Source organism: Mobula birostris, chromosome 20 (genome assembly GCF_030028105.1).
Source record: "Mobula birostris isolate sMobBir1 chromosome 20, sMobBir1.hap1, whole genome shotgun sequence".
Taxonomy (NCBI): Eukaryota; Metazoa; Chordata; class Chondrichthyes; order Myliobatiformes; family Myliobatidae; genus Mobula; species Mobula birostris.
Window position 1 is genome coordinate 53685864 of NC_092389.1, and position 24777 is coordinate 53710640.

At 47.0% G+C, this 24777-nt stretch overlaps 1 protein-coding gene across 1 annotated transcript in view; it reads right to left on the reverse strand.

Annotated features, from left to right (window-relative positions):
- sik2a (salt-inducible kinase 2a) overlaps positions 1–23775 on the reverse strand; it is a 249348-nt gene extending 225573 nt beyond the window's left edge. Inside the window, exon 1 of the mRNA XM_072238566.1 lies at positions 23296–23775. Within this exon, the coding sequence (XP_072094667.1) occupies positions 23296–23430 (135 nt within the window). The 5' untranslated portion in view covers positions 23431–23775. The remainder of the gene's footprint in view (positions 1–23295) is intronic.
- Positions 23776–24777: the final 1002 nt, after the last annotated feature.

Genomic DNA, 24777 nt, shown 5'->3' on the forward strand with positions numbered 1-24777 from the left:
TTCTACATTCCAGGGGAGGAAGTCCCAACCTAGTCAACCTTTCCCCATAACTCAGGCCCTGAAGTCCTGTAAATTTTCTCTGCACTCTTTCAACCTTATGACGTCTTCCTGTAGGCAGGGGAACCAGAACTGCGCACGGGACGCCAGATTTGGCCTCACCAACAGCTCGTACAACTTCAACTCCTGGATTCAGTACCCTGAGAGTCTAGGTGGCAAAGACTCCCTTCATGACCCCATCAAGGAGCTACAGTTGTGCCCTTGAGGGAAGTAACCAGAGAAAGTCATCCTGAGTAATCTCGAAAGTGGAAGACCTGTGGTTTCTGAAGCCTTCAGCATAGCTTCAGGACGAACAAGTCCATGACAACAGTGTAATTGAAATTCCTCGGCTTCAAGGCTGGGGCAAGACTTTGGAAATGGTGCGAGGTTGGGGTTGGAGGGTTGCCTGTGTTTCATCGTCACGGCCTGCCCACGGCAGAGGGCAGTTTTCCAACCAGGTGGCGCACCCAAGCTCTTACCGCCTGCTAGTTCCCGTACGGTTGCCAACGCCGCCATCCAGCCCTCTGTCAAGATGAGACCAACGCACTCAGGAACCCCCTTACTCACCGTACTCCAGTCCACTTCCAGCGGTCTGGAATACAAAAGCAAGGATGTAATCTGAGGCTTCCAAGGCACTGGGAGGTTGTGAGCAGTTTTGGGCCCTCACCCAACGCGCTGGCATTGGAGAAGGTCCAGAGGATATCACTAGAATGTCTTCTCCGTGGATTGTCACCTTGTCGTGGTGGAGAAGCTTGTGTGGTCCTGTGGTCCCGAGAGCGTTGCTGTCTGGAGCTATGCTCCTGGTAGGTCACCCATGGCGGTAAGGTCGAGGTGAGGTCCCTGACAGAGAACAATCCAACCAAGACCTCAACGGTGGAAACAGGCGGACGCAGTGACTTCGAACTCAAGGGCTGTGAAGGCGGATGAAGCCGCAACAAATCCATCAGCTCCAATCGTCGTGGTGTCCATGCTGTTGGAATCAGTCGGTTGATTTGTGAAGTATCGCGTGCTTCTTGGAGTGCAACACCAAGCACACGTTAAACAAATACACGCACAGGCGTCTTCGCTCTGTGGGCCACTTCTTCAGGACGAAGACCCATCATCCTCGACCTCGAGGGATAGCCACCACCACGACTAGAATGATCCCGGGAACGGAAGAGCTAACCTACGAGGAGCGGTGGATGGCTCTGGGTCTGTACTCAATGGAGTTTAGAAGGACGACTGAATTCTGAAAAAGGCTTAGATAGAGTGGATGTGGAGAGGATGTTTCCCATAGGCCTGGACTAGGGGGTCTCAGGATAGAGTGACGCCCGTTTAGAACAGAGACGGGGAGGAATCTCTTCAGCCATCTGTAGAATTCATTTCTAGGGGCCAAGCATTTAAAGCAGAGGTTGATAGGCTGTTGATTGTTCAGGGTGTCAAAGGTTAGGAGGAAGAGGGCAGGAGAATGGGGGCTGAGAGGGTTAATAAATCAGTCGTGATGGATTGGCAGAGCAGACGCAAAGGACCAAGTGACCTAATTCTGCTCCTGCGTCGCATAGTCGTATTTAGCACAGCAGGCAACTGGGATCGATAAAATGTGAAATTATAACGTGCAAGTTTGACAGTTCTTTTTGAAAATCCTAGCCCAAATCAGTTCAAGTATAAAATCTCTGTTTTCTAATTCACAAAAGATGCTTTTCTCAGCCGTCTAGTCCAAAATATCATGGATGCTCGACTCACACACTGGCTCTGTTCCACATTGGAAATGATAAAATAATATGCTTTTTTTTAACTAAACAAAGAGAAATGCACTATTTTCCAATGCTGGGTATAGTAATCAAACTAAGTATATGATTTCTTCTGTTTCGAGGAAGCCGATTAGTTGGATTTCGTGGCACCAAGGACGGTTACTAACTTCTTCAGCTGAAGTTTGTTAATGCAGCTACGTCACTAGAGCAAACATCAGTAACGAACTATCAACAGAAATCCAGATAGTGGCTCACACGGTGAAGTGACCTTCAGCTGCCAAGCGTAACCTACAACACTGAACACAGGCCCTCAGGCCCTTGGCAACATGCCGAACTTTTAACCTACTCCGAGATCACCCAAACTCTTTCACCCCACCTCACAGCGGCCCCCCATTTGCTTTTATCCATGTCCAAGAGTCCCCTAAATGTCCCCTAATGTATCTGTCTCTACCGCCACACTCGCCAGTGGGTACACGCACCCGTCACTCTCCGTGTAAGACATCTGAGATCCGCCCCCCCCCCCATACTTTACTCCAATCACCTTAAAAGCCTGTCCCTCGTATTAGCCATTGAAGACTGCTCTGGCCGTCCTCGCTGTCTCTGCCTCTTCTCATCCTACACGCCTCTATCAGTTCTCCTCTCACCCTCGTTCACTCCAAAGCAAGAACCCCATTTTGCTCAATTTACGTTTTTCTCTCTCTCTCTCTCTCTCTCTCTCAAGACACCCTCTCTGATCCAGAGCAACACCCACAAAATGCAGGAGGAACTTGGCAGGTCCCCATGCAGGATTCATGGAGAGGAACAAACAGTCGACGCATCCTGCTAAACTCCTCTGCACTTCCACATCCTCCTCCTACTCAGGCACCCAGACCTGAACACGGTTCTCCAAGTGTCACCTAGTCAGAGTTTTGCAGAGCTGCAACGTTACCTCGCAGCTCGAATTCAGAGTCCTGACGAATGAAGGCCAACCCTCCGCACGCCCGCTTAACCCTTCCGTCATTTGTGTGGCAGCTCTGAGGGATCTGTGCACTTGCACCCTAAGATCCGTCTAGTCTTCTACCCTGCTGAGAATCCTGCCACCAGCCTTGCAGCCCGAGCTTCAAGTTCGAATTTCCAAAAGGGAATCACTTCTGGCTCGTTGGGTTGAACTCCACCTGCCACTTCTCAGCCCAGCTCCGCAAACCTAATCGATCTCCTGTTGTAACCTGCGACTCTCTTCCACACTATCACCGACCATGGTGTCATCTGCAAACTCGGCAACCCCCTTCCACGTCCTCATCCAAGTCTTTAAATAAGTTTGTTATAAAAGACCCAAGACTATTTTCTTGAACGCACACCAACTGCACAAATTTCAGTACTTTATGACCCTTTCCTAAGCTCTACTTAAGATAACAGAAAGATAGTCTGAGAGGGTATGACGAAATGGAGACCTCAAAAAGATCCGTCAGTATGATACGTGCAGAATCCATGTAAATAATAAAAAAAAAAGTGAAATGTGTAAATTGTATTGAAACCGGGTTCTCTCCCCACCCCGGCAGCTCAGAAACACTATGCTTAATTGCTGCTCTTGCAAGGAGATAGGAAGAACCCCATCCGTTATTTATTTATATACACACACTCTTTTTTTCTCTCTCCTTTTACTCCCTCTGTCCCTCTCACTATACCCCTTGCCCATCCTCTGGGCTTTCTCCCCCCCTCCCCCTTGTCTTTCTCCCTGGGCCTCCTGTCCCGTGATCCTCTCATATCCCTTTTGCCAATCACCTATCCAGATCTTGGCTCCATCCCTCCCCCTCCTGTCTTCTCCTATCATTTCGGATCTCCCCCTCCCCCCTTCAAATCTCTTACTAGCTCTTCCTTCAGTTAGTCCTGACGAAGGGTCTCGGCCTGAAACGTCGACTGTACCTCTTCCCACAGATGCTGCCTGGCCTGCTGCGTTCACCAGCAACTTTTATGTGTGTGTTACAGTAAACATTGTCAACTGCAGCAAACCAGAGCAAACGCAAATGCAAATATCGCAGACCAACCGAAGGTTGCCAACTGTAGGAAGCCGGAGCAAACGTAAATGCAAATTATTGGAGACCAACCAAAAGATTGTTAACTACAGAAACCCAGAGCAAATGCAAAGCCAAATATCGTAGACCAACTGAAGCTTGTCAACTGCAGCAAACTAGAGCAAACCCAAACGTAAATGCAAACAGAAACATAGAAAACCTACAGCACAACACAGGCCCTTCGGCCCACAACGCTGTGCTGAACATGTACTTACTTTAGAAATTACCTAGGGTTACCCACAGCCCTCTATTTTTCTAAGCTCCATGTACCTATCCAGGAGTCTCTTAAAAGGTCCTATCGTATCCGCCTCCACCACCATCAGCAGCAGCCCATTCCACGTCGTTCCGTGTCATTCCAAATATTGGAAACCAGCCGAAGACTGACAACTGCTGAAAACCAGAGCAAACACAAAGGCAAATATTGGGGACCAACCAAAGATTGCCAACTGCAGGGAACCAGAGCAAACCCAAACGCAAAGGCAAATATCGGGGACCAACCGAAGATTGCCAACTGCAGCAAACTCAAATGCAAATTATTGGAGACCAACTGAAGGTTGTCAACTCCAGAAAACCAGAGCAAAGGCAAATATCGGAGACCATCTGAAGACCGTCAACTGCAGCAAACTCAGATGCAATGTTAGCATTCATTTCAAGGGGACCAGAACGTAAATGCCAGGATAATAATACTGAGGATCTATAAGGCAATGGTCAAATTACACTTGGAGTATTGAGAGCTGATTTGGGCCCCTTATCTATTGGAAAATGTGTGCTGGGCGGGTCCAGAGGAGGTTCACGGGAATGAAAGAGTTAGTGTACAAGGAGTGTTCGATGGCTCTGGGCCTGTACTCATTGGAGTTGAGAAGAATGAGGGGGAGTTTACATTGCAACCGATCAAATATTGAAAGGCCTTGATAGAGTGGATGTGGAGAGGGTGTTTCCTAAAGTGGATGCTTCTCACGTCCCCTTGCACCTCTGATTTCTGAATTTTCCCCCCCATTTAGAAAATAGTCCTTGCTTTTATTTCTTCTACCGAACTGCATGACCATACATTTCCCGGCAGTTTTCCACCCGCCACTTCTTCGCCTATTCTCCTAATCTGTCCAAGTCCTTCTGCAGCCTCCCTGCTTCCTCAACGCATTTCCTGATGGCCCCCCCCACCCACCTTCATACCGCCAGCAAACCTGGCCACAGAGCCGTCAAACTCAACTGCAAACATCAGCAACCAGCCGCAGGAAGCCAGAGCAGATTCAAATGCAAACACAAGTATCGCGGGCCAACCAGAGTCACACAGTCACAAGGTTGTCAGGGCAGAAATGATCTCTTCCCCTCACTATCTCCACGAGAAGCATTTCACCAATCACCATTTTGAACATTTCCTCACAAGTTGAGAATAGAGGGGTTAGATCCATCAACACAGAAATCAGGCTGATTATCACTTACAAGACATATGGCCTAATCCTGTTCATTCAGCCCATCGGGTCTGCTAAGCATTCCATCATGGTTGATCTATTATCCCTCTCTCTCCCCACTCTCCTGCCTTCTCCCCGTAACCTTTGATGCCCTGGCTGATCAAGAACCTACCAATCTCCGCTTTAAATATACTCAATAGCTTGGCCTCCACAGCCGTAAGTGGCAACCAATTCCACAGATTCACCACCTTCAACCCGGAGAAGTGTGAGGTGGTAAACTTTGGAAGGACAAACTCCAAGGCAGAGTACAAAGTAAATGGCAGGATACTTGGTAGTGTGGAGGAGCAGAGGGATCTGGGTACATGTCCACAGATCACTGAAAGTTGCCTCACAGGTGGATAGGGTAGTTAAGAAAGATTATGGGGTGTTAGCTTTCATAAGTCGAGGGATAGAGTTTAAGAGTCGCGATGTAATGATGCAGCTCTATAAAACTCTGGTTAGGCCACACTTGGAGTACTGTGTCCAGTTCTGGTCGCATCACTATAGGAAGGATGTGGAAGCATTGGAAAGGGTACAGAGGAGATTTACCAGGATGCTGCCTGGTTTAGAGAGTATGCATTATGATCAGAGATTATGGGAGCTAGGGCTTTACTCTTTGGAGAGAAGGAGGATGAGAGGAGACATGATAGAGGTGTGCAAGATAATAAGAGGAATAGATAGAGTGGATAGCCAACGCCTCTTCCCCAGGGCACCACTGCTCAATACAAGAGGACATAGCTTTAAGGTAAGGGGTGGGAAGTTCAAGGGGGATATTAGAGGAAGGTTTTTTACTCAGAGAGTGGTTGGTGCGTGGAATGCACTGCCTGAGTCAGTGGTGGAGGCAGATACACTAGTGAAGTTTAAGAGACTACTAGACAGGTATATGGAGGAAGTTAAGGTGGGGGGTTATATGGGAGGCAGGGTTTGAGGGTCGGCACAACATTGTGGGCTGAAGGGCCTGTACTGTGTTGTACTATTCTATGTCTATGAAATCTCTCCTCATCCCTGTTCCAAATGGATATTCCTCTATTCTGCTCTCTGGTCCCAGACAACCACCCCCCTCCACTCCCACTATAGGAAACATCCTCTTCACGTCCACTCTATCAAGGCCTTTCAATATTCGATCGGTTTCAATGTAAACCCCCCTCATGCTTCTAAAATCCAACGAGTACAGGCCCAGAGCCATGAAACGCACCTCATACATTAACTCTTTCTTTCTCGTGAACCTTCTCTGGACCTGCTGTTATGCCAGAACCTCCTTTCTGAGATGGGGGGCCCAATTCAGCTCTCAATACTCCAAATGAGATTTGACCAGTGCCTTATAGATCCTCAGCACTATATCCCTGCTTTTAGATTCTAGTCCTCGCAAAATGAATGCTAACACTGCATTTGCCTTCCTCACCACAGACTCAACCTGCAAGTTAACCTTCAGGGAGTCCTGCACAAGGACTCCCAAGTCCCCTTGCACCTCTGACTTCTGAACTTTCTCCCCATTTAGAAAATAGTCCATGCTTTTACTCCTTCTACCAAACTGCATGGCCATACACTTCCCGACACAGTTTTCCATCTGCCACTTCTTTGCCCATCCTCCTGATCTGTCCAAATTCTCTGCAGGCCTCCCTGCTCCCTCCACACTGATGACCCCTCCACCTACCATCATATCATCTGCAAACTTGGCCACAAACCATCAACTCTATCATATAGGTCACTGACATAAAATGTAAAAAGAGGCGGTCCCAACATCAACCCCGCCCCCCCCCCCCCCCGAAACCCCTGCAGGACGCCACTAGTCACCGGCAGCCAACCCAGAAAAGGCCCACTTTATTCCCACTCTTTGCCTCCTGCCAGCCAATCTTCCATCCGTGCAAGTACCTTCCCTGCCAACACCATGGGCTCCTCATCTTGTTAAGCAACCTCATGTGCTGTACCTTGCGAAGGGCCTTCTGAAAATCCAAGTAAACAACATCCACCAACTCTCCTTTGTCCCTCCTGCCAGTTATTTCCTCAAAGAGTTCCAACAGACTTGTCAGGGAAGATTTCCCCTGGAGGAAACCATGCTGACTTTGGCCTATTTTATCACGTGCCCCCAAGCGCCCCGAAACCTCATCTCTAATAGTGGACTCCAACATCTTCCCAACCACTGAAGTCAGGCTAACTGACCTATAATTTTCTCTCTTCAGCCTCCCTCCCTTCTTAAAAGATTGGAGCGACATTAGCAATTTTCCAGTCCTCTGGAACAATGGCCGAATCTAGTGATTCTTGAAGGGATAATGCCTCCACGATCCCTTGAGGTGCCCCTTTCCGAACCCTAGGGTGAATTCCATCCATCTGGTCCAGTCGACTTATCTACGTTTGGACCTTTCAGCTTCCCAAGCACCTTCTCCTTAGCAGAGTTCCCTGAAGGTGGAATCTCATGTGGATAGGGTGGTGAAGAAAGCTTTTGGTATGCTGGCCTTTATAAATCAGAGCATTGAATATAGGAGTTGGGATGTAAAGTTGAAATTGTATCAGGCACTGGTAAGGCCAAATTTGGAGTATTGTGTACAGTTCAAATTATAGGAAAGGTGTCAATAAAATTGAGAGAGTACAGAGGAGGTTTACTAAAATGTTGCCTGGGTTTCATCTCCTAAGTTACAGAGAACGATTGAACAAGTTAGGTCTTTATTCTTTGGAGCGTAGAAGGTTGAGAGGGGACTTGATAGAGGTGTTTAAAATTGTGAGGGGGATTGATAGAGTTGACGTGGATAGGCTTTTTCCATTGAGAGTGGGGGAGATTCATACAAGAGGACATGAGTTGAGAGTTAAAGGGCAAAAGTTTAGGGGTAACATGAGGGGGAACTTCTTTACTCAGAGAGTGGTAGCTGTGTGGAACGAGCTTCCTGCAGAAATGGTTGAGGCAGGTTCGATGTTGTCATTTAAAGTTAAATTGGATAGATATATGGACAGGAAAGGAATGGAGGGTTATGGGCTGAGTGCAGGTCAGTGGGACTAGGTGAGAGTAAGAGTTCGGCACGGACTAGAAGGGCCAACGTGGCCTGTTTCCGTGCTTTAATTGTTATATGGTTATAACAACTACACTCACTTCAGCCCCCTGACACTCCTGAATTCCTGGCACAGTGCTAACGTCTTCCACATTGAAGACTGACACAAAAATTCTTCAGTTCACCCGCCACTTCCTTGTCCCCCATTACCACCTCTCCAGCATCATCTTTCAGCATTCCAATATACACTCTCGCCTCTCTTTTACTCTTCATATACCTGAAAATATCTTTTATATCCTCCTTTATATTATGTGCTAGCTTACCTTTATATTTCATCTTTTCTCTCCTTACGTTTCTTTTTAAAAGTTTACTTCTGCTGGCCTTTACAATATTTTACAAGCCTCCCTTTCGGTTTCTGCTGTCTTTGACTTCCCTTATCAGCGTTGGTGCGCCACCCTGCCTTTAGCATCCTGCTTCTTCTCTGGGATGACGTGATGTCCCGAAGTCATCTATATGATGTGAAACATGTTTCTTTGCAGCAGCAAGTCATAAAGTTATTACCAATTACGAAATAACCAGTCCAACTTAAAGGCATGATAAGGTAGTGCTGGTCGTCCATTCAGAAATCTGATGGCCGAGGGGAATAAGCTGTTTCTGAATCACTGAACGTGGGTCTTTGGAGTCAGTGAAGGGTGCGCAAAAATAGACATTAATGTATGAGTATATTCTAAATGCCTCAGTACTCATGAATTCCACTTTCATTCAGATCAATAAAGAGCAGCTTTCTCCGTGGTGCATTTATACAAAGATTTTACGCCAGGCTACACTCTCTTCACTTGCTGGCCTACAGTGCTTTAAGTTGCCTCACCACCATCTTCTCGAGGGGAACTAAATCTTTCTTTCTTTTTCAATCTTTTTATTAGTTTCATAAAGATGTAAACATGACACAGCAGTAGTACAAAGTTATTGGGAACACATCGTTATAATTAACATGAGTGATAATAAACCCAAATAATACTTAAATGATAAACTCCCAATCATATAGAATACTAATAATATAAAACAAAGAAAAATATCTAAACAACAATCATGAAAAAGGAAAAAAAAATAATAATAACCCCCTCAAAAAAAACTGATCTAAACAGAATTAATCAACTAAATTTAAAAAAAAAGACCTGGGCTGTTTTTTTAACATCGTGAAAAAATGAGAGAGAAGAAAACCTTAGTGTTGACGACTCCGTTCCTCTCATCCAACATTACAGAGAAGTAAAATAAGTTTGGAAATGGTCAAATTACATCGTATGAAAATGCTGAGTAAATGGCCTCCAAGTCTTTTTGAATATAATGGAGGGGTCATAAACAACACTTCTAATTTTTTCCAAATTTAAACACAACGTAGTTTGTGAAAACCAATGAAAAGGGGAATTAAATCTACATTTCTTTCTCCCCCCCTTGTGGAGATTAGGAAGACTCGGGTTAGGCCGTATCTAGAGTATTGCACACGGTTCTGGTTGCCCCGTAGGAGTTCACAGCTCCTTGAACAGAGTGATCAGCAGCACTGGGGTTCCACAGGGGACTGTCTTGTCTCCCCTTCTCTTCACCATTTACACCTCGGACTTCAACTACTGCACAGAGCCTTGTCATCTTCAGAAGTTTTTGGATGACTCTGCCATAGTTCGAAGCATCAGCAAGGGAGATGAGGCTGAGTACAGGGCTACGATAGGAAACTTTGTCTCATGGTGTGAGCAGAATTATCTGCAGCTTAATGTGAAAAAGAGTAAGGAGCTGGTGGTAGACCTGAGGAGAGCTAAGGTACCGGCGACGCCTGTTTCCATCCAGGGGGTCAGTGTGGACATGGTGGAGGATTACAAATACCTGGGGATACGAATTGACAATAAACTGGACTGGTTAAAGAACACTGAGGCTGCCTACAAGAAGGGTCAGAGCCGTCTCTATTTCCTGAGGAGACCGAGGTCCTTTAACATCGGCCGGACGATGCTGAGGATGTTCTACGAGTCTGTGGTGGCCAGTGCTATCATGTTTGCTGTTGTGTGCTGGGGCAGCAGGCTGAGGGTAACTGACACCAACAGAATCAACAAACTCATTCGTAAGGCCAGTGATGTTGTGGGGACGGAACTGGACTCTCTGACGGTGGTGTCTGAAAAGAGGATGCTGTCCAAGTTGCATACCATCTTGGACAATGTCTCCCATCCACTGCATAATGTACTGGGTGGGCACAGGAGTACATTCAGCCAGAGACTCATTCCACCGAGATGCAACACAGAGCGTCATAGGAAGTCATTCCTGCCTGTGGCCATCAAACTTTACAACTCCTCCCTTGGAGGGTCAGACACCCTGAGCCAATAGGCTGGTCCTGGACTTATTTCCTGGCATAATTTACATATTATTATTTAACTATTTATGGTTTTATTACTATTTATTATTTATGGTGCAACTGTAACAAAAACCAATTTCCCCCGGGATCAATAAAGTATGACTATGACTAACGTGCCCGTACAGGTCGATAGGGTGGCTGAGAAGGTTTATGGAATGGTTGCCCTTGCTGGTCATGGCACTGAGTTCAAAAGTCAAGAGGTTACACTGCAACTTTATAAAACTCTGGTTGGGCCACATCTGGAGTACTGCATACAGTTCTACTCACCCCACTACAGGAAGGATGTTGGGGCTTTGGGGAGGGTGCAGAAGAGGTTCACCTGGATGCTGCCTGGTCTAGAGAGTGGGTGTTATCACGAGAGGCTGGATAAACTCGGATCATTTTCTCTGGGGCACCAGGGGCTGAAGGGGAGGATCTGATCGAGGCCTGTAAGATCATAGGAGGCAGAGAAAGAGTAGACAGGGGGTATCTGTTTCCCAGGGTTGAAATAGCTTACACCAGAGGGCAGGCATTGAAGGTGAGAGGGGGTAGGTTCAAGGGGGAAGTGAGAGGTAAGGAGTGGTGGATGCCTGGTGTGATGGTAGAGGCAAATACATTAGAGGCTTTTAAGAGAAGTTTGGATAGGCACGTCGACGTAAGGAAGATGGAGGGATATGGACATTGTTTATGTAGGTAGGAGGGATTAGTGTTTGGGTGTTTTTGATTTCCTTTTTAGCTGGTTCAGCACAGCATTATGGGCCGAATAGCCTGTCCCTGTGCTGTACTATGTTCTATGTTGAATCCTAAACTCTAGTCTCAGGAGCAAAATGCAGGGGTTAAACTTGCACCACCACACGGGAAACAGGGACACACACAGAGGTCAAATTCAGCCAGGATTAGAGAAAAAAAAATCAGAACGATGATTTGTATTCTAAATACATGGTGGAATGTGTGTTTTTTTTCCACAGGAAAGCAGCAGCCATCAACAGGGAACCCCCGCACCCCCCACCACCCAGGACATGCTCTCTTCTCGCTGCTGCCATCAGGGAGGAGGTACAGGAGCCTCAGGACCCACACCACCAGGTTCAGGAACAGTTATTACCCCTCAGCCATCAGGAAGGAGGTACAGGAGCCTCAGGACCCACACCACCAGGTTCAGGAACAGTTATTACCCCGCAACCATCAGGAAGGAGGTACAGGAGCCTCAGGACCCACACCACCAGGTTCAGGAACAGTTATTACCCCCTCAACCATCAGGAAGGAGGTACAGGAGCCTCAGGACCCACACCACCAGGTTCAGCCATCAGGCTCTCAAACCAGAAGGGATAACTTCACTCAACTTCACCTGCCCCACTGTTGAAATGCTCCCACAGCCAATGACCTCACTTTGAAGGACTCTACAGTGCAACTTCTCATTATTTATTGCTATTTATTTATATCTGCACTTGTATGGTTTGTTGTCTTGTGCACTGTGGTTGATCAGTCATTAACATTGTTTACAGTAACGATTCTATAGACTTGCAGAGTCTGCCCACAAGAAAATTAACCTCAGGGTTGTATATGGTGACATACATGTACTCTGATAATAAATTTACTTTAAAGTTTGAACCCTGGAGACACACTGACATGCGTCAAAAGCAGATATCTGAGCACTGTTAACTTTAGGTCAGCGATATAGTCATTTTCTCTGAGCTTATAAGCGACACATTATTGGAAAGCCTGTATTCCGCAGTACAAATCATATCATCAGATTTCAGAACAGGATCGGGTTACCTTCCAGACCAACGTTTGTAAAGCCTTCCTGCCCGTTCAGCGGGCATTGTGACCCGAACCATTGCTATAATTTAGTATAGTCACACAGCTGGTACTAGATTAAGTTACCAGAAGGATCAGTTCCAGCACGTGAATGCAGCATTCGACTCAGTATAGACCAGGTCTGATTTCTGGTTTGTAACGATGGAGCTGATCTTGGGCGTGGCAAAGGTAGGATGGTGTAGCTGACCCTGTTATTAAGGTGTGCTAAAGTGGGGAGGGAGATCATAAAGAGGAATTGCCATGGTTTACCACCGGGCAATGGGTGCTTCACTCACTCATAGTCAAGAAGCTCAATCCTTTGCAACTTGTTTCGTTGGACCCAGTAAGTATCCAACATCTTCCATAATGGAAAAAAAAAACTCAACTCTGCATTGACTTGAAAATACTCAAGAGTACGGCTGGCTTGAGCTGTTCTCCCATCTTGGCAATCTATTTGTAAACATCTCGTCACCAAACGAGGAGACATCATCAGTGGCAGTTCACTTGTGCTGTGTCCTCCGAGTGCTTGGCCTTCATACACTTATCAATCAGCTGATTAGTCATCACCACGGAAACTCAATTGTGATGTAGGGAGGGGGGGGAACTCGTCACTGATTGGTTGCATGGCGAACTCTGTGCGTTTTGTCTGGAATCTTGCCCGCGTTGGCTGATAAATGGGATCGAGGTCTACATGTCTGTCTACAGAACTGTTTGCGGAAAACCACCCTTCTCGGAGTTCCCTTGCACGCCGCGTGTTCGCTTGCGTTATAACTTTCACTGATGCCCAGGCGAATTAGTGCCTCTCTTGATCTTCACGGGTAGAAACTAGGGAGAGTCGGTCATGTCGCTTCACCCTCAGCTGACGCTCATGGAATCCTTCCCGATAGTTTTCTCCCAATTTGGTCGACGCAATATTGCCTGCAGTTGGATTTTGTAGACTGCTCGGTCTATTCTTCAAGTCTGCAGAGTACTGTTGGTAACCAAAATATGATCTTCTTGGAGCAGTTGGGCCAAGTTATTTTGAATGTATGGAAGAACAACTCATTTGGCTACTTCTAAAACTATTAGAAACCCCTGTTAGTACAAAGTAAGTAGAAAGAAGAGCTGAGAATAGCAGCGATGGAATACTGTCTGTACGTGACCAGATGACGCCTCCATCTGTACTGTAATTTCCACACCCCTATATTTCCTTCTGTGTGTTCCCCGTCTCCAGGATGAAGCATTTTGTTTGAGCAGGGCTTTGCTTCCATAATACCAGAAAACAAGTTTTCTTGACAGTGTTGCTTCCTCAGAAACTTCCTGTGGTTGTGATGGACTGATTGAAGCTGAACACAAACGTGATTCCACACTACTCGTATCACGTAGGAGTTTGGAGAAACAAGAACTTTACTTTTATTGACTCTAGTGTGCTTAACTGCGTAATGGTGCTGACATTTCGCAATAGCTCAACTAAGCTAAAATTGTTTTACTGATGATTTTCATTTGTGCTCAGTGTCTGAGACTTTTCACTTAAGTGTCCAACAATAATCAGCCAGCATTGATGGATTCCCGTTGCCCTGATGCAGTTTCTCCGTGACTATGACGTCCTGGTGAAACCTCTCACCGTGCTCACCACTGACAGCGTTAAGACTGGCAGGGAAGAAGTCTAGACGGGAATGCGGAAAATGTATCTTTAGTGACGCATTGCACTTCATGGTTTCGTATGCTTGAACTGTGTGGTCGACCAGATGCACGTAGTGTGGCACTCTGTAGGTGCCAGCAACATCTCTGAATGCCTTCCATGCGATTTTCTCTTGTCAAGCTAGAGGTTCTCGCAATTGCGTGTCTTTGATGGCCTGATTGATTTATGGACCAACAAAAATACCTTCCTGAACCTTGGTATCAGTTACTCTGACTTGAATTATGAATTGAAATGACCAATATAGGTGATTTCCAAAAAAAAAATGGTGGATCATATGGAAATTTCATGCTGATTTTCTTGATCTTCAAATCCAGAAGATACACCCAAGAGTATTCAGGAAGCAAAAATCTTTGTTGCCCAGTGTTAATTGACCACAACAGTTTCAATTTCACCTTCGCTTTTGACCCTGACAATCCTAGAATATTTCACGGGAACAAGTTGCTAAAATCTCTGAACGTGTCCTGAAGTTTATCTACAGTCACTGAGTCTCGGGGCAAGAAATACGAAGTGTTCAAGATCTCGGGAATAGCTCCAACTCAACAAACTGTCGAAAAGAAATTACAATCCGGTCAAAATAATAATAGAGAAAATGGCTCCTGGCAAATCCAGTCACTCTTAACCAGGTTGACGTTAAAAAAAAGGTCATACTGCATCTGTACATTTCAATTCACATCAAGCCCAAGCCAAGCAAAGGTAGTGAATGATGAAAAAACTTTCTAACTTCTGAAAGTGATCATACTGGACACAATCTAGGCACAGGAGTACTGTACTTGGAACTGAGAGATGCATTTAACTCCGTCATGCATTCCCTGTGGTTAGTTTTCAAACTGGCTGTTAATACATAACATTCTTTCAAATTATGTTCCGCCATTTATTTTTGTACTTGACCCTGACACAGTACAAGTTAGAGTGGTTATGTGAGACATTTAAAACAATTTTTCACCAGTGTTCCGTCTCATTTTTTTTTAAATATAAAAATAGCTGTGCAAACCAACCATTGCTCTGAACAGGGAATTTTTACATGGCCTGAAAACTGCTCGGCACTTTAAATTAGACCATAAGATGTACGGGAGCAGAATTCGGCCACCCCGGCCCATCGAGTCTGCACCGCCATTTCGTCATGGCGGATCCATTTTCTCTCTCAGCCCCAATCTCCTGCCTTCCCCCCGTATCCCGTCATGCCCTGAGCAATCAAGAATCTATCAACCTCTGCCTTAAATATACCAAATGACTCGGCCTCCAAGGCCTGCTGAGGCAACGAATTCCACAGATCCACCACCCTCTGGCTAAAGAAATTCCTCCTCACCTCCATTCTCAAAGGACACCCCTCTACTCTGAGGCTGTGTCCTCTGGTCTTGCACTCTCCCACCACAGGAAACATCCTCTCCACATCCACTCTATGGAGGCCTTTCAACATTCGATAGGTTTCAATTAGGTCACCCCTCATTCTTCTGAATTCCAGTGAATACAGGCCCAGAGCCATCACACGCTCCTCACTATGACAAGCTGTTCAACCTTGGAATCATTTTTGTGAACCTCCATTGAACCCTCTCCAGTTTCAGCACATCCTTCCTGAGATAAAGGGGCCCAGAACTGCTCACCGTACTCCAAGTGAGGCCTCACCAGTGCCTCATAAACCCTCAGCATCACATCCTTGCTCTTATATTCTAGTCCCCTCACAGTGAATGCTAACATTGCATTCGCCTTCCTCACCACAGACTCAACCTGCAAATTAACCTTCAGGGAGTCCTGCACAAGGACTCCCAAGCCCCCTTGCAACTCTGATTTAGTCTTGCACGCTTCCACTTCTAACCCCCGTCTTCCAGCAGCACATTGGGAATTTCATATATGCATTGGAATGTGCAGGTTTGCTAGGATTTTGGCTGTGTTTTTGTACATCTGTGTGTGTCAGTGACACATAGATTTAATATATATTACACTCACACATTATGTGTGTGTGCGCGTGTGTAATATATTAACATTATATAATGTTATATTGACATATATGAATGAAACAGCACAACTGAACATTTTTTTAATGCCCGGTTTAAGTTCCGTGTCCTGTGGGTAGAAGAGAGAAGTGTTTTTCTTCACTTCACATTTGCATTGGGTTAAAAGTTCAAGAAAAAAAGAGAGTTGGTTCAATCACATGGTGCGCTCATGGCAGAGAATGGCAAACACTGTTCCCTTTGAGCTGCAATGGTGCGAGGTCGCACTGTGACCGCAACGCTCCTGAGCACATAGCCTTCATTGCCACGCAGCTGAGATTTTCTTTTATATAACGGGGCAAGGAGGAATTTCTTTCGCCAGAGGATGGTGAATCTGCTGCCGTAGGAGGCTGTGTAGGCCAAGCCTTTGGGTATAATTAAGGCAGAGGTTGATAGATTCTTGATTGGTCAGGGCACAAAGGGATACGGGGAGGAGGCAGGAGAGGGAAAACCGGATCAGACATGATGAAATGGCAGAGCAGACTGGGTGGGCCGAGTGGCCTAATCTCACTCCTACATGTTATGGTCTTATAGATATTGCAATTGGCGCTCTCAGAACTGTGCCTTTACATCTGTGCTAAATAGTCTCCTGAAATAAAGTGCCTGTGCCCATGATCCACTTTTATCAAATTATGGTATTGCTTTGCACTGTTGTAACTATGTGTTATAATTATGTGGTTTTTGTCAGTTTTAGTCTTGGTCTGTCTTGTGTTTCTGTGATATCATACCGGAGGAACGTTGTATCATTTCTTAATGCATGCATTACTAAATGACAATAAATGAGGACTGCGTGTCCTCATAAACTAATCTTAAAAAAAAAGTTTATTGTCGTCTGACTGTACGTATATACAGTCAAACGAAACTGAGAGGAGACATGATAGAGGCATACAAGATAATAAGAGGAATAGATAGAGTGGACAGCCAGCGCCTCTTCCCCAGGGCACCACTGCTCAATACAAGAGGACATGGCTTTAAGGTAAGGGGTGGGAAGTTCGAGGGGGATATTAGAGGAAGGTTTTTTACTCAGAGAGTGGTTGGTGCGTGGAATGCACTGCCTGAGTCAGTGGTGGAGGCAGATACACTAGTGAAGTTTAAGAGACTGCTAGACAGGTATATGGAGGAATTTAAGGAGGGGGTTGTATGGGAGGCAGGGTTTGAGGGTCAGCGCAACATTGTGGGCTGAAGGGCCTGTACTGTGTTGTACTATTCTATGTTCTATGAAACAATTTTCCTCCAGACCACGGTGCACCCACAATACATACAACACACACACACACACACACAAAACATAATATCATAAAATAACTTATTAAAATATAATTCAAAGTGCATGTGGTGCACAGCTCAGGTAAACAGTAGAACAGCTCGGTGTCCCGGTGACGACACCTCGGTGGTTCGTTAGTCTCACAGCTTGAGGGAAGAAGCTGTTCCCCAGTCTGGAAGTCCTAGTCCCGATGCTCCTGGACCTCCTTCATGACGGTCATGGGTCAAAGAGATTTGTGGTGGGGATCTTCAACAACGCTTTGTACGGAACGCTCCTGGTACATATCACAAGTGGGGAGGCAGACGCTGGTAATCCTTTCAGCAATTTTTGTAGGGCCTTGCAGCATCCATACCACACGATAATGCCACCAAACAACACAACTTCGATGGTGCTCCACAGGAAGTTACTAGAATGGTATGCCTCAGTCTCTTCAGAAAGTGTAGACAAGGGTTTCGGCCTGAAATATCGAATGCACTCTCCGCCCCCCCCCACAGATGCTGCCTGGCCTGCTGAGTTCCTCCAGCGCTTTACGTTCGCTGCCGCGCCTTCTTGACAAATGAGGAGCTGTTGTCATCCACCGTGAGCACACCAAGGAGCTCTTCACTCTCTCCACGGCGGAGCCAGCGAGGTGCAATGGAGAGTGGCCAGCCTGAGCCTGCCTGAGGCCCGCGATCATCACTTTGGATTTGTCCACGCTTTTGCACCGTCTGACGAGCGCCACCCCTCCCCCCGTCCCCCCTCTCTGCACGCCGGCTCACCGCTCTTGCTGGCGGGGCTGACCGCTGTTGTATCATCGGCCAACTCGATGACGCGCTCCGAGCTGGGTTTGGCGGTGGGGTCGTGAGCCAGCTGCGTGAACTTCATGCTCTCCCCCGCCTGCACGCGGTCCACAACCACGTGTCTACCTGACAGCCTCGGGAAAAAAAAATGCCACAACCATCTCTGCTTCCACCACTATCCCTGCCAGCCCTCTGTGTACAATAGTTCCTCCACACATCTCCTCTAAACTTCTGTCTTCTCTGCTTTAATGCCTGGCGTCTACCATTTGATACTTCTACCCTGAAAAGAATCTGACAGTTGACGCCTCATCCCCCCACAGATGCTGCCTGACCTGTTGAGCTCCCCAGCAGGTCATTTCTCCCTCGAAGATTCGGAAGCACCTTTTTCCAAATTTGTCATCAAATTACGTATGTGGGGTTTAGGGCAGTACCCAATAAAAAAAAAACAATTACTTCACATTTAACCCTACAGATGCTTCTGCAGTTGCTTATTTGTATAACGAGCAGGTGATAGGACCCTGGGGCCAGTTGGAGTTTTGCCCAGATGCACAACGCCTGGGTTGATCTAAACTGGGCACCAAAATCAAAGGGAAAGCAAAAATTTAAAAAAACGTCTTCCCACTCCCCCCCCCAACAACTTCTCACCAAGGGGGCTCCCCCCCTCAGGCAGTGTTTAATCCAGAATGTCAGGAAGGAAGGCGTCACATGCAAATTTTGTTGGGAAAATACAGAAATCAATAAAGAGAAATAAGGGACCGTGTATAAAAAGACAGCTTTTACACAAGTGTGCAATGTCCTGATCTTCCCTGTGTTCTGCACACACTTTTGTAGCACTGAGGAGTTAATGGACGCTCCCCAAGTCCTACTGTCATAGTGTCAGGGAAGAGTAATGGTGAGAGGAACAAAGAGTAAACGGGGAGAAAATCCAAAAATCTGAGATGCAGAGCGACTTGGGAGTCCTTATGCAGAACACCCTGAAGGTTCACTTGAAGGTTGAGTCAGTAGTGAGGAAGGCAACTGCAATGTAAGCATTCATTTCAAGAGGCCGCACCTTGAGTATTGTGAACAGTTTTGGGCCCCTCATCTAGAAGATGTGCCAGCATTGGAGAGGGTCCAGAGAAGGTTCACAAGGGTGAATCCGGGAATGAAAGGGTTATCATATGAGGAACATTTGATGGCTCTGGGTCTGTACTCAGCGGAATTTAGAAGGATGATCTCATTGAAACCTTTTGAATGTTAAAAGACCTAGACAGAGTAGATGTGGAAAGGATGTTTCCCATGGTGGGGGAGTCTAGGACAAGAGGGCACAGCCTCAGGACAGAGGAGCATCCATTTAAAACAGAGCTGTGGAGAAATTTCTTTAGCCAGAGGGTGAATTTGTGGAGTGTATTACCATAGGCAGCTGTGGAGGCGGTGTGTGTGTGTGTATATATATATATATATATATACACACACAATACTCATACATACACACATATATATATATATATACACACCACACACACACACATATATATATATATATATATATATATATATAATACACACACATACATACACATATACACATACACACCCCCAATGGGTCAAATGGCCTAATTCTGCTCCTATGTCTTGTGGTCTAATGGGTAATGGTGTGAATAATGATAGAAAGGACAACAATGATGAGTAGTCGTGTGAGTAATGATAGAACAGAGAGCAATGATAGGTAATGGTGAAAATAATAATGGGTAGTAATTGGTAATGCAGGGAGTAACAACGGGTAGCAATTGGTAATGCAGAGAGTAACAATGGGTAGTAATGGGCAATGATGAGAGTAACAATACATGATGAGAGTAATGATTGTTCATAATGAGAATAATGATAGAAAGGAGAGTAACGATGGGTAATGACGAGGGCGTATAAGTAATGGTGGGAGGTTTAGGGATGAAACTGTTCTTTGAAGTCCGCTGATAATTGCAAGCTTCACATTGACATGAAACTGCCATACAAGGGAGTGACACATCAACGTATGAAAGTTCCCTGCAATGTTGACTATGTAGTCCTCTCCATATATGCAGCCTGACCTGCCGAGCTCCTCCAGCATTTTGTGTGTGTTGCTCTGAATTCTCAGCACCTGCTTATTGTTGGCAGAATTTCAGTCGGTGACGAGAGGGCATACAGGAGCGAGACATACCAGCTAGTGGAGTAACAACCTGGCACTAAACGTCAGCAAGACCAAACAACTGATTATGGATTTCAGAAAGGGTAAGATGGAGGGAACACACACCAGTCTTCATAGAGGGATCAGAAGTGGAGAGAGTGAGCAATTTCAAGTTCCTATGTGTCAAGATCTCTGAGGATCTAACCTGGACCCAACATATCGATGCAGCTGCAACGAAGGCATGACAGTGGCTATATTTCATTAGGAGTTTGAGGAGATCTGGTACATCACCAAAGACACTTGTAAGATTCTAGTTACAGTTTGTTCTCATTGCTACCATCAGGGAGGAGGTACAGGAGGCGCACACTCAAGTGATTCAGGAACAGCTTCTTCCCCTCTGCCATCCAATTTCTGAATGAACATTGAACCCATGAACACTGCCTCACCACAATAAAAAATAATTTTGCACTACTTATTTAATCATTGCAATAGGGGAAAAAAACCGTGAATTACAGTAAATATTTATGCTTACTGTAATTCATGGTTTGTTTCAGTTGTTAGGCATTGCATGACAACGAATTTCACGACATATGCTGTTGATATTAAACCTGATTCTCATCTCCTCGGTTGGTGACACATCATCCAGAGCCCTTTGATTCCACAGGGTCTGGCTGAATAATGACGCCATCCATTTCAATTAGAAATGCAGGAAAATACTACTTTTTTAAAAAAAATCAAACAGCATCTGTGGAAAGTGCCGTAACGCTGCCGCTTCCACAGAATTCTCCTAAAATTTATGAGAGTCGTTTACCACTTTTCATAAATCCTCCTTGACCAGCGGGGATGTGCTTTCTGGATTTTATTTCATCCAGGCAAGCGGCTCCAGTTCTGATTTTAAAATTAATCCAATAACGACAGTCCCAACCAGCATATTAGCCACCATGGGGTGTTATTTCTGCACCGAGCTTATGCCGCCGCTCTCTCTCCGGCGTTCTGTCCACTAACCCCAGGCCAGCCCATTCCAATGTCACCCCTCGCACAGAAAGGCAAATCCCATTCCAGCTGTCAATATCTCCGCAGATCAGAAATGAAAACTGTTCCGGCTGCTGCGCACAAAAACGCGAGGGCAGCTCTGCAGATCTGGCAGCGTCCGTGGGGAAAGAGCGAACAGTCGACGTTTCAGTCCTCACCAAGATTGTCAGCCCGAAACACCCGACTGCTCGCCGTAGGTTCTCCCAGTCTTGCCGAGTTCCTCCAGCATTTTGTGTCTCGAAAACAGATCTGCCGAGACAATTCCTCTGGCTCCACATACTAAAGATCGAAATGAAAATATAACATAACCTTGCCCGGGTTCTTTAATCAGTGGTGGTGGTGGGGGGGGGGGGGTCGGGTCACAAAGTTAACCAAGAGTTCTTGTAACAATCCCCGAGACGGAAAGCTCCCCTCTTCCCTTTGAACAGCGTCACGCCACTACTTTGCTCCCGAATCCCACCCCCCCCCCACTAATTATTCAAACCAGATCATCTGAAACTCGGCGAGTGAAGGGTCTTCTCGCCAATGGATTGGGACACATACCCCCCCCCCGCCCCCGGCGTCATTGCCACCCGTAAACAAACGCGAAACTCAGATAAAACAATGCACCGAGTGACCTGGTCAACTATATTGGGGCTTATCCTCTTCTTTGATTTGTTATCCTCCCCAAGAACAGCTCAGCAATAAAACCTCTATTCAATAATGCCCAGGGAAAAAAAAAACATTTATACATTTCAAATCTCTGCTCCATTCAATACGAAGGCCAGGTGGGAAACAGCCAGGTAAAACAAATTTTGGTTTGTAAAAAAAACAGTTTTACTTCCAAAAAGGGACTTGATTTTTGTTTCAACCCGGCCCGTAAAATTTATTTCACCGGTGTCGCGTCTTCATTAATCCAACGATTAATGAAAACGCGAACCTGCGGTGTAGTCATTCCAAAGTCCATTTGTGTAATATTCCAGAGTATTAAGACGCCTTTCACAAAATGGTAAACTCTCTTATTCCCAACGTGAGAGAAGCCGATTCATTTCTACGAGAAACTAATTGTCACAAAGAAACCTCGAGCTGTGCTTTGCCTCAGAGACATTTTCAAATGTGAAACCTGCCCGGAGTGCACCTTCCTTCTCTCCGAACTGAATGGAACAATAGCCACTTATTGGATACATTGTATCTAGATGTGCAAGGTGCAAAATCTGAAACAATGTTGCCTTTAAAGTACCCCCCGATACATTGTATCCAAAGCCTTGTTACAGAAAAAGGAACCAGTTGCTCGTAGACACCTATATTGTAGCCTTCCTATAAAAATATACAACCCGTGGATACATTGCACCTAATTTTAGCAGTGTTCTCAAATTATATTCAAAAAGTGATGGTTTCCACTCAGAATAAACCGCAACAAATATTATTTGCAGTCAAGAAATCTTCCACAAGGTATTTTTTCTTGCAGTTACCCATTGTCCTTCAAAAGCAAATGTCCATTTCTAAATGGAATTGTCGCGTTCATTATTGAGAGTATCTCTCTTTTTTTGGTAAAGATACCCTCTACTGCCTGCACATCTGGAGTGAAACAATGTAAACAATCACAAAAGGTGTTTACAGGTAGAACAAAACTGCGCCCCTGTTACAGTGTGGCGGATCGGTTAAAAATAAATAGATTATTTTTTCCCCCCATTTTACACGTGTAAATGATCAGGGTGTGTTCTCACCCCCACCACCCCGGCTCTTGTGCGCACAGAACCCAGCAACACTGAACTGACACAAGAGGCGAGGAAGAGCACCGTCTGTACACCCCGCCGCTCTTCCCTCCGACTCGCCAGCAAGACGGTGAAACACCGACCAACAATCAGCTTCAAGTTAATGTATTTTTCTCTCTCTCGGGAGAGCGCGGGGAGGGGACAGCGGTCGCGGGTGTCGAGGTATTCAGGAACAGTAGTTCCTCTCGGCATTTGCCCCCCGAAGGAGGGGGAGGGGGTGTCCTCCCTCTTTCCACTCACCTCGCTCTTGGTGATGCGATGTCTGCCCAGCTTCACGACGGCGAAATTGCCCTTCCCCAGAGTGAGCTCGATGTCGTAGAAGCCGACCCGGACGGGACCCCGGTGTAGTTTGCCCGGGCAATCCGCCATGACCATGCTGGGGGCCGGGCAAAGAGGGAACTACACGCTCGGAAACAACTTCATTCCGCCTCGCCTAGGAGAAAGAGGGGTGAAAACGCATACACACCATACACTCACACCCACAAAAAGCCTCTGGGCCGGGTAGAAAGCAGTAGTCCTGTGTGAAAGCGGTGGGAGAGGGGAGGGGGGAGCTGCCCCTGTGCTGGAGGGGAGGGAGGGAGGGAGGGGGGTGGTGGAGGCGGCTCGAGCAGATAACCCCCGGCCTCCGGAACAAAAGAGAAATAAAGGCTACAAGGTCCCGGCCGTTGCGGGAGGCATCATGTTATCCTGGCTGACGCAGGCTGACGTACGAACTCCCGGCTAATGTGTGCAGAAGGCGGGCTGTGAAGCTCCTCGCTAACCCTGCCAACTGCTCTCCATGGCAACCCTATCCACCGCCTGCGTCAGAGGCAGCCGCTTGTCAGTCTCAAAGCTGCCGCCTCTCCGGCACCGGCAGGCCGGGGCTCCGCGGGCCGATCCGAGACTGGACCCGGGGGCAGGGCGGCCGGGGACGGAGAGGTCCCGCCGGGTCGTGGAACGATTGGGACGGGGAGGGGTTGGTCCGGGACAGCCAGTTATTGGGGGGAGTGGGTCCGACCCTGGAGAAATCCCGAGGGGGGGATAGATCGAGGGAGGGAGGGGGTTGAAGACTGTGATGGGGAAGGGAATTGAGACGGTGAAAGGAGGGAGGGGTGCGTGGCGAGTTCCGGGTGTGATAACGCGGGGTGGGGGGTTGCTCATGTCCCTGAGGAAATCCCGGGGGTGGGAGGGTTGAAGACTGTGATGGGGAAGGGAATTGAGACGGGGAAAGGGGGGAGGGGTGCGTGGCGAGTTCCGGGTGTGATAACGCGGGGTGGGGGGTTGCTCATGTCCCTGAGGAAATCCCGGGGGTGGGAGGGTTGAAGACTGTGATGGGGAAGGGAATTGAGACGGGGAAAGGGGGGGGGTGCGTGGCGAGTTCTGGGTGTGATAACGCGGGGTGGGGGGTTGCTCATGTCCCTGAGGAAATCCCGGGGGTGGGAGGGTTGAAGACTGTGATGGGGAAGGGAATTGAGACGGGGAAAGGGGGGGAGGGGTGCGTGGCGAGTTCCGGGTGTGATAACGCGGGGTGGGGGGTTGCTCATGTCCCTGAGGAAATCCCGGGGGTGGGAGGGTTGAAGACTGTGATGGGGAAGGGAATTGAGACGGGGAAAGGGGGGAGGGGTGCGTGGCGAGTTCCGGGTGTGATAACGCGGGGTGGGGGGTTGCTCATGTCCCTGAGGAAATCCCGGGGGTGGGAGGGTTGAAGACTGTGATGGGGAAGGGAATTGAGACGGGGAAAGG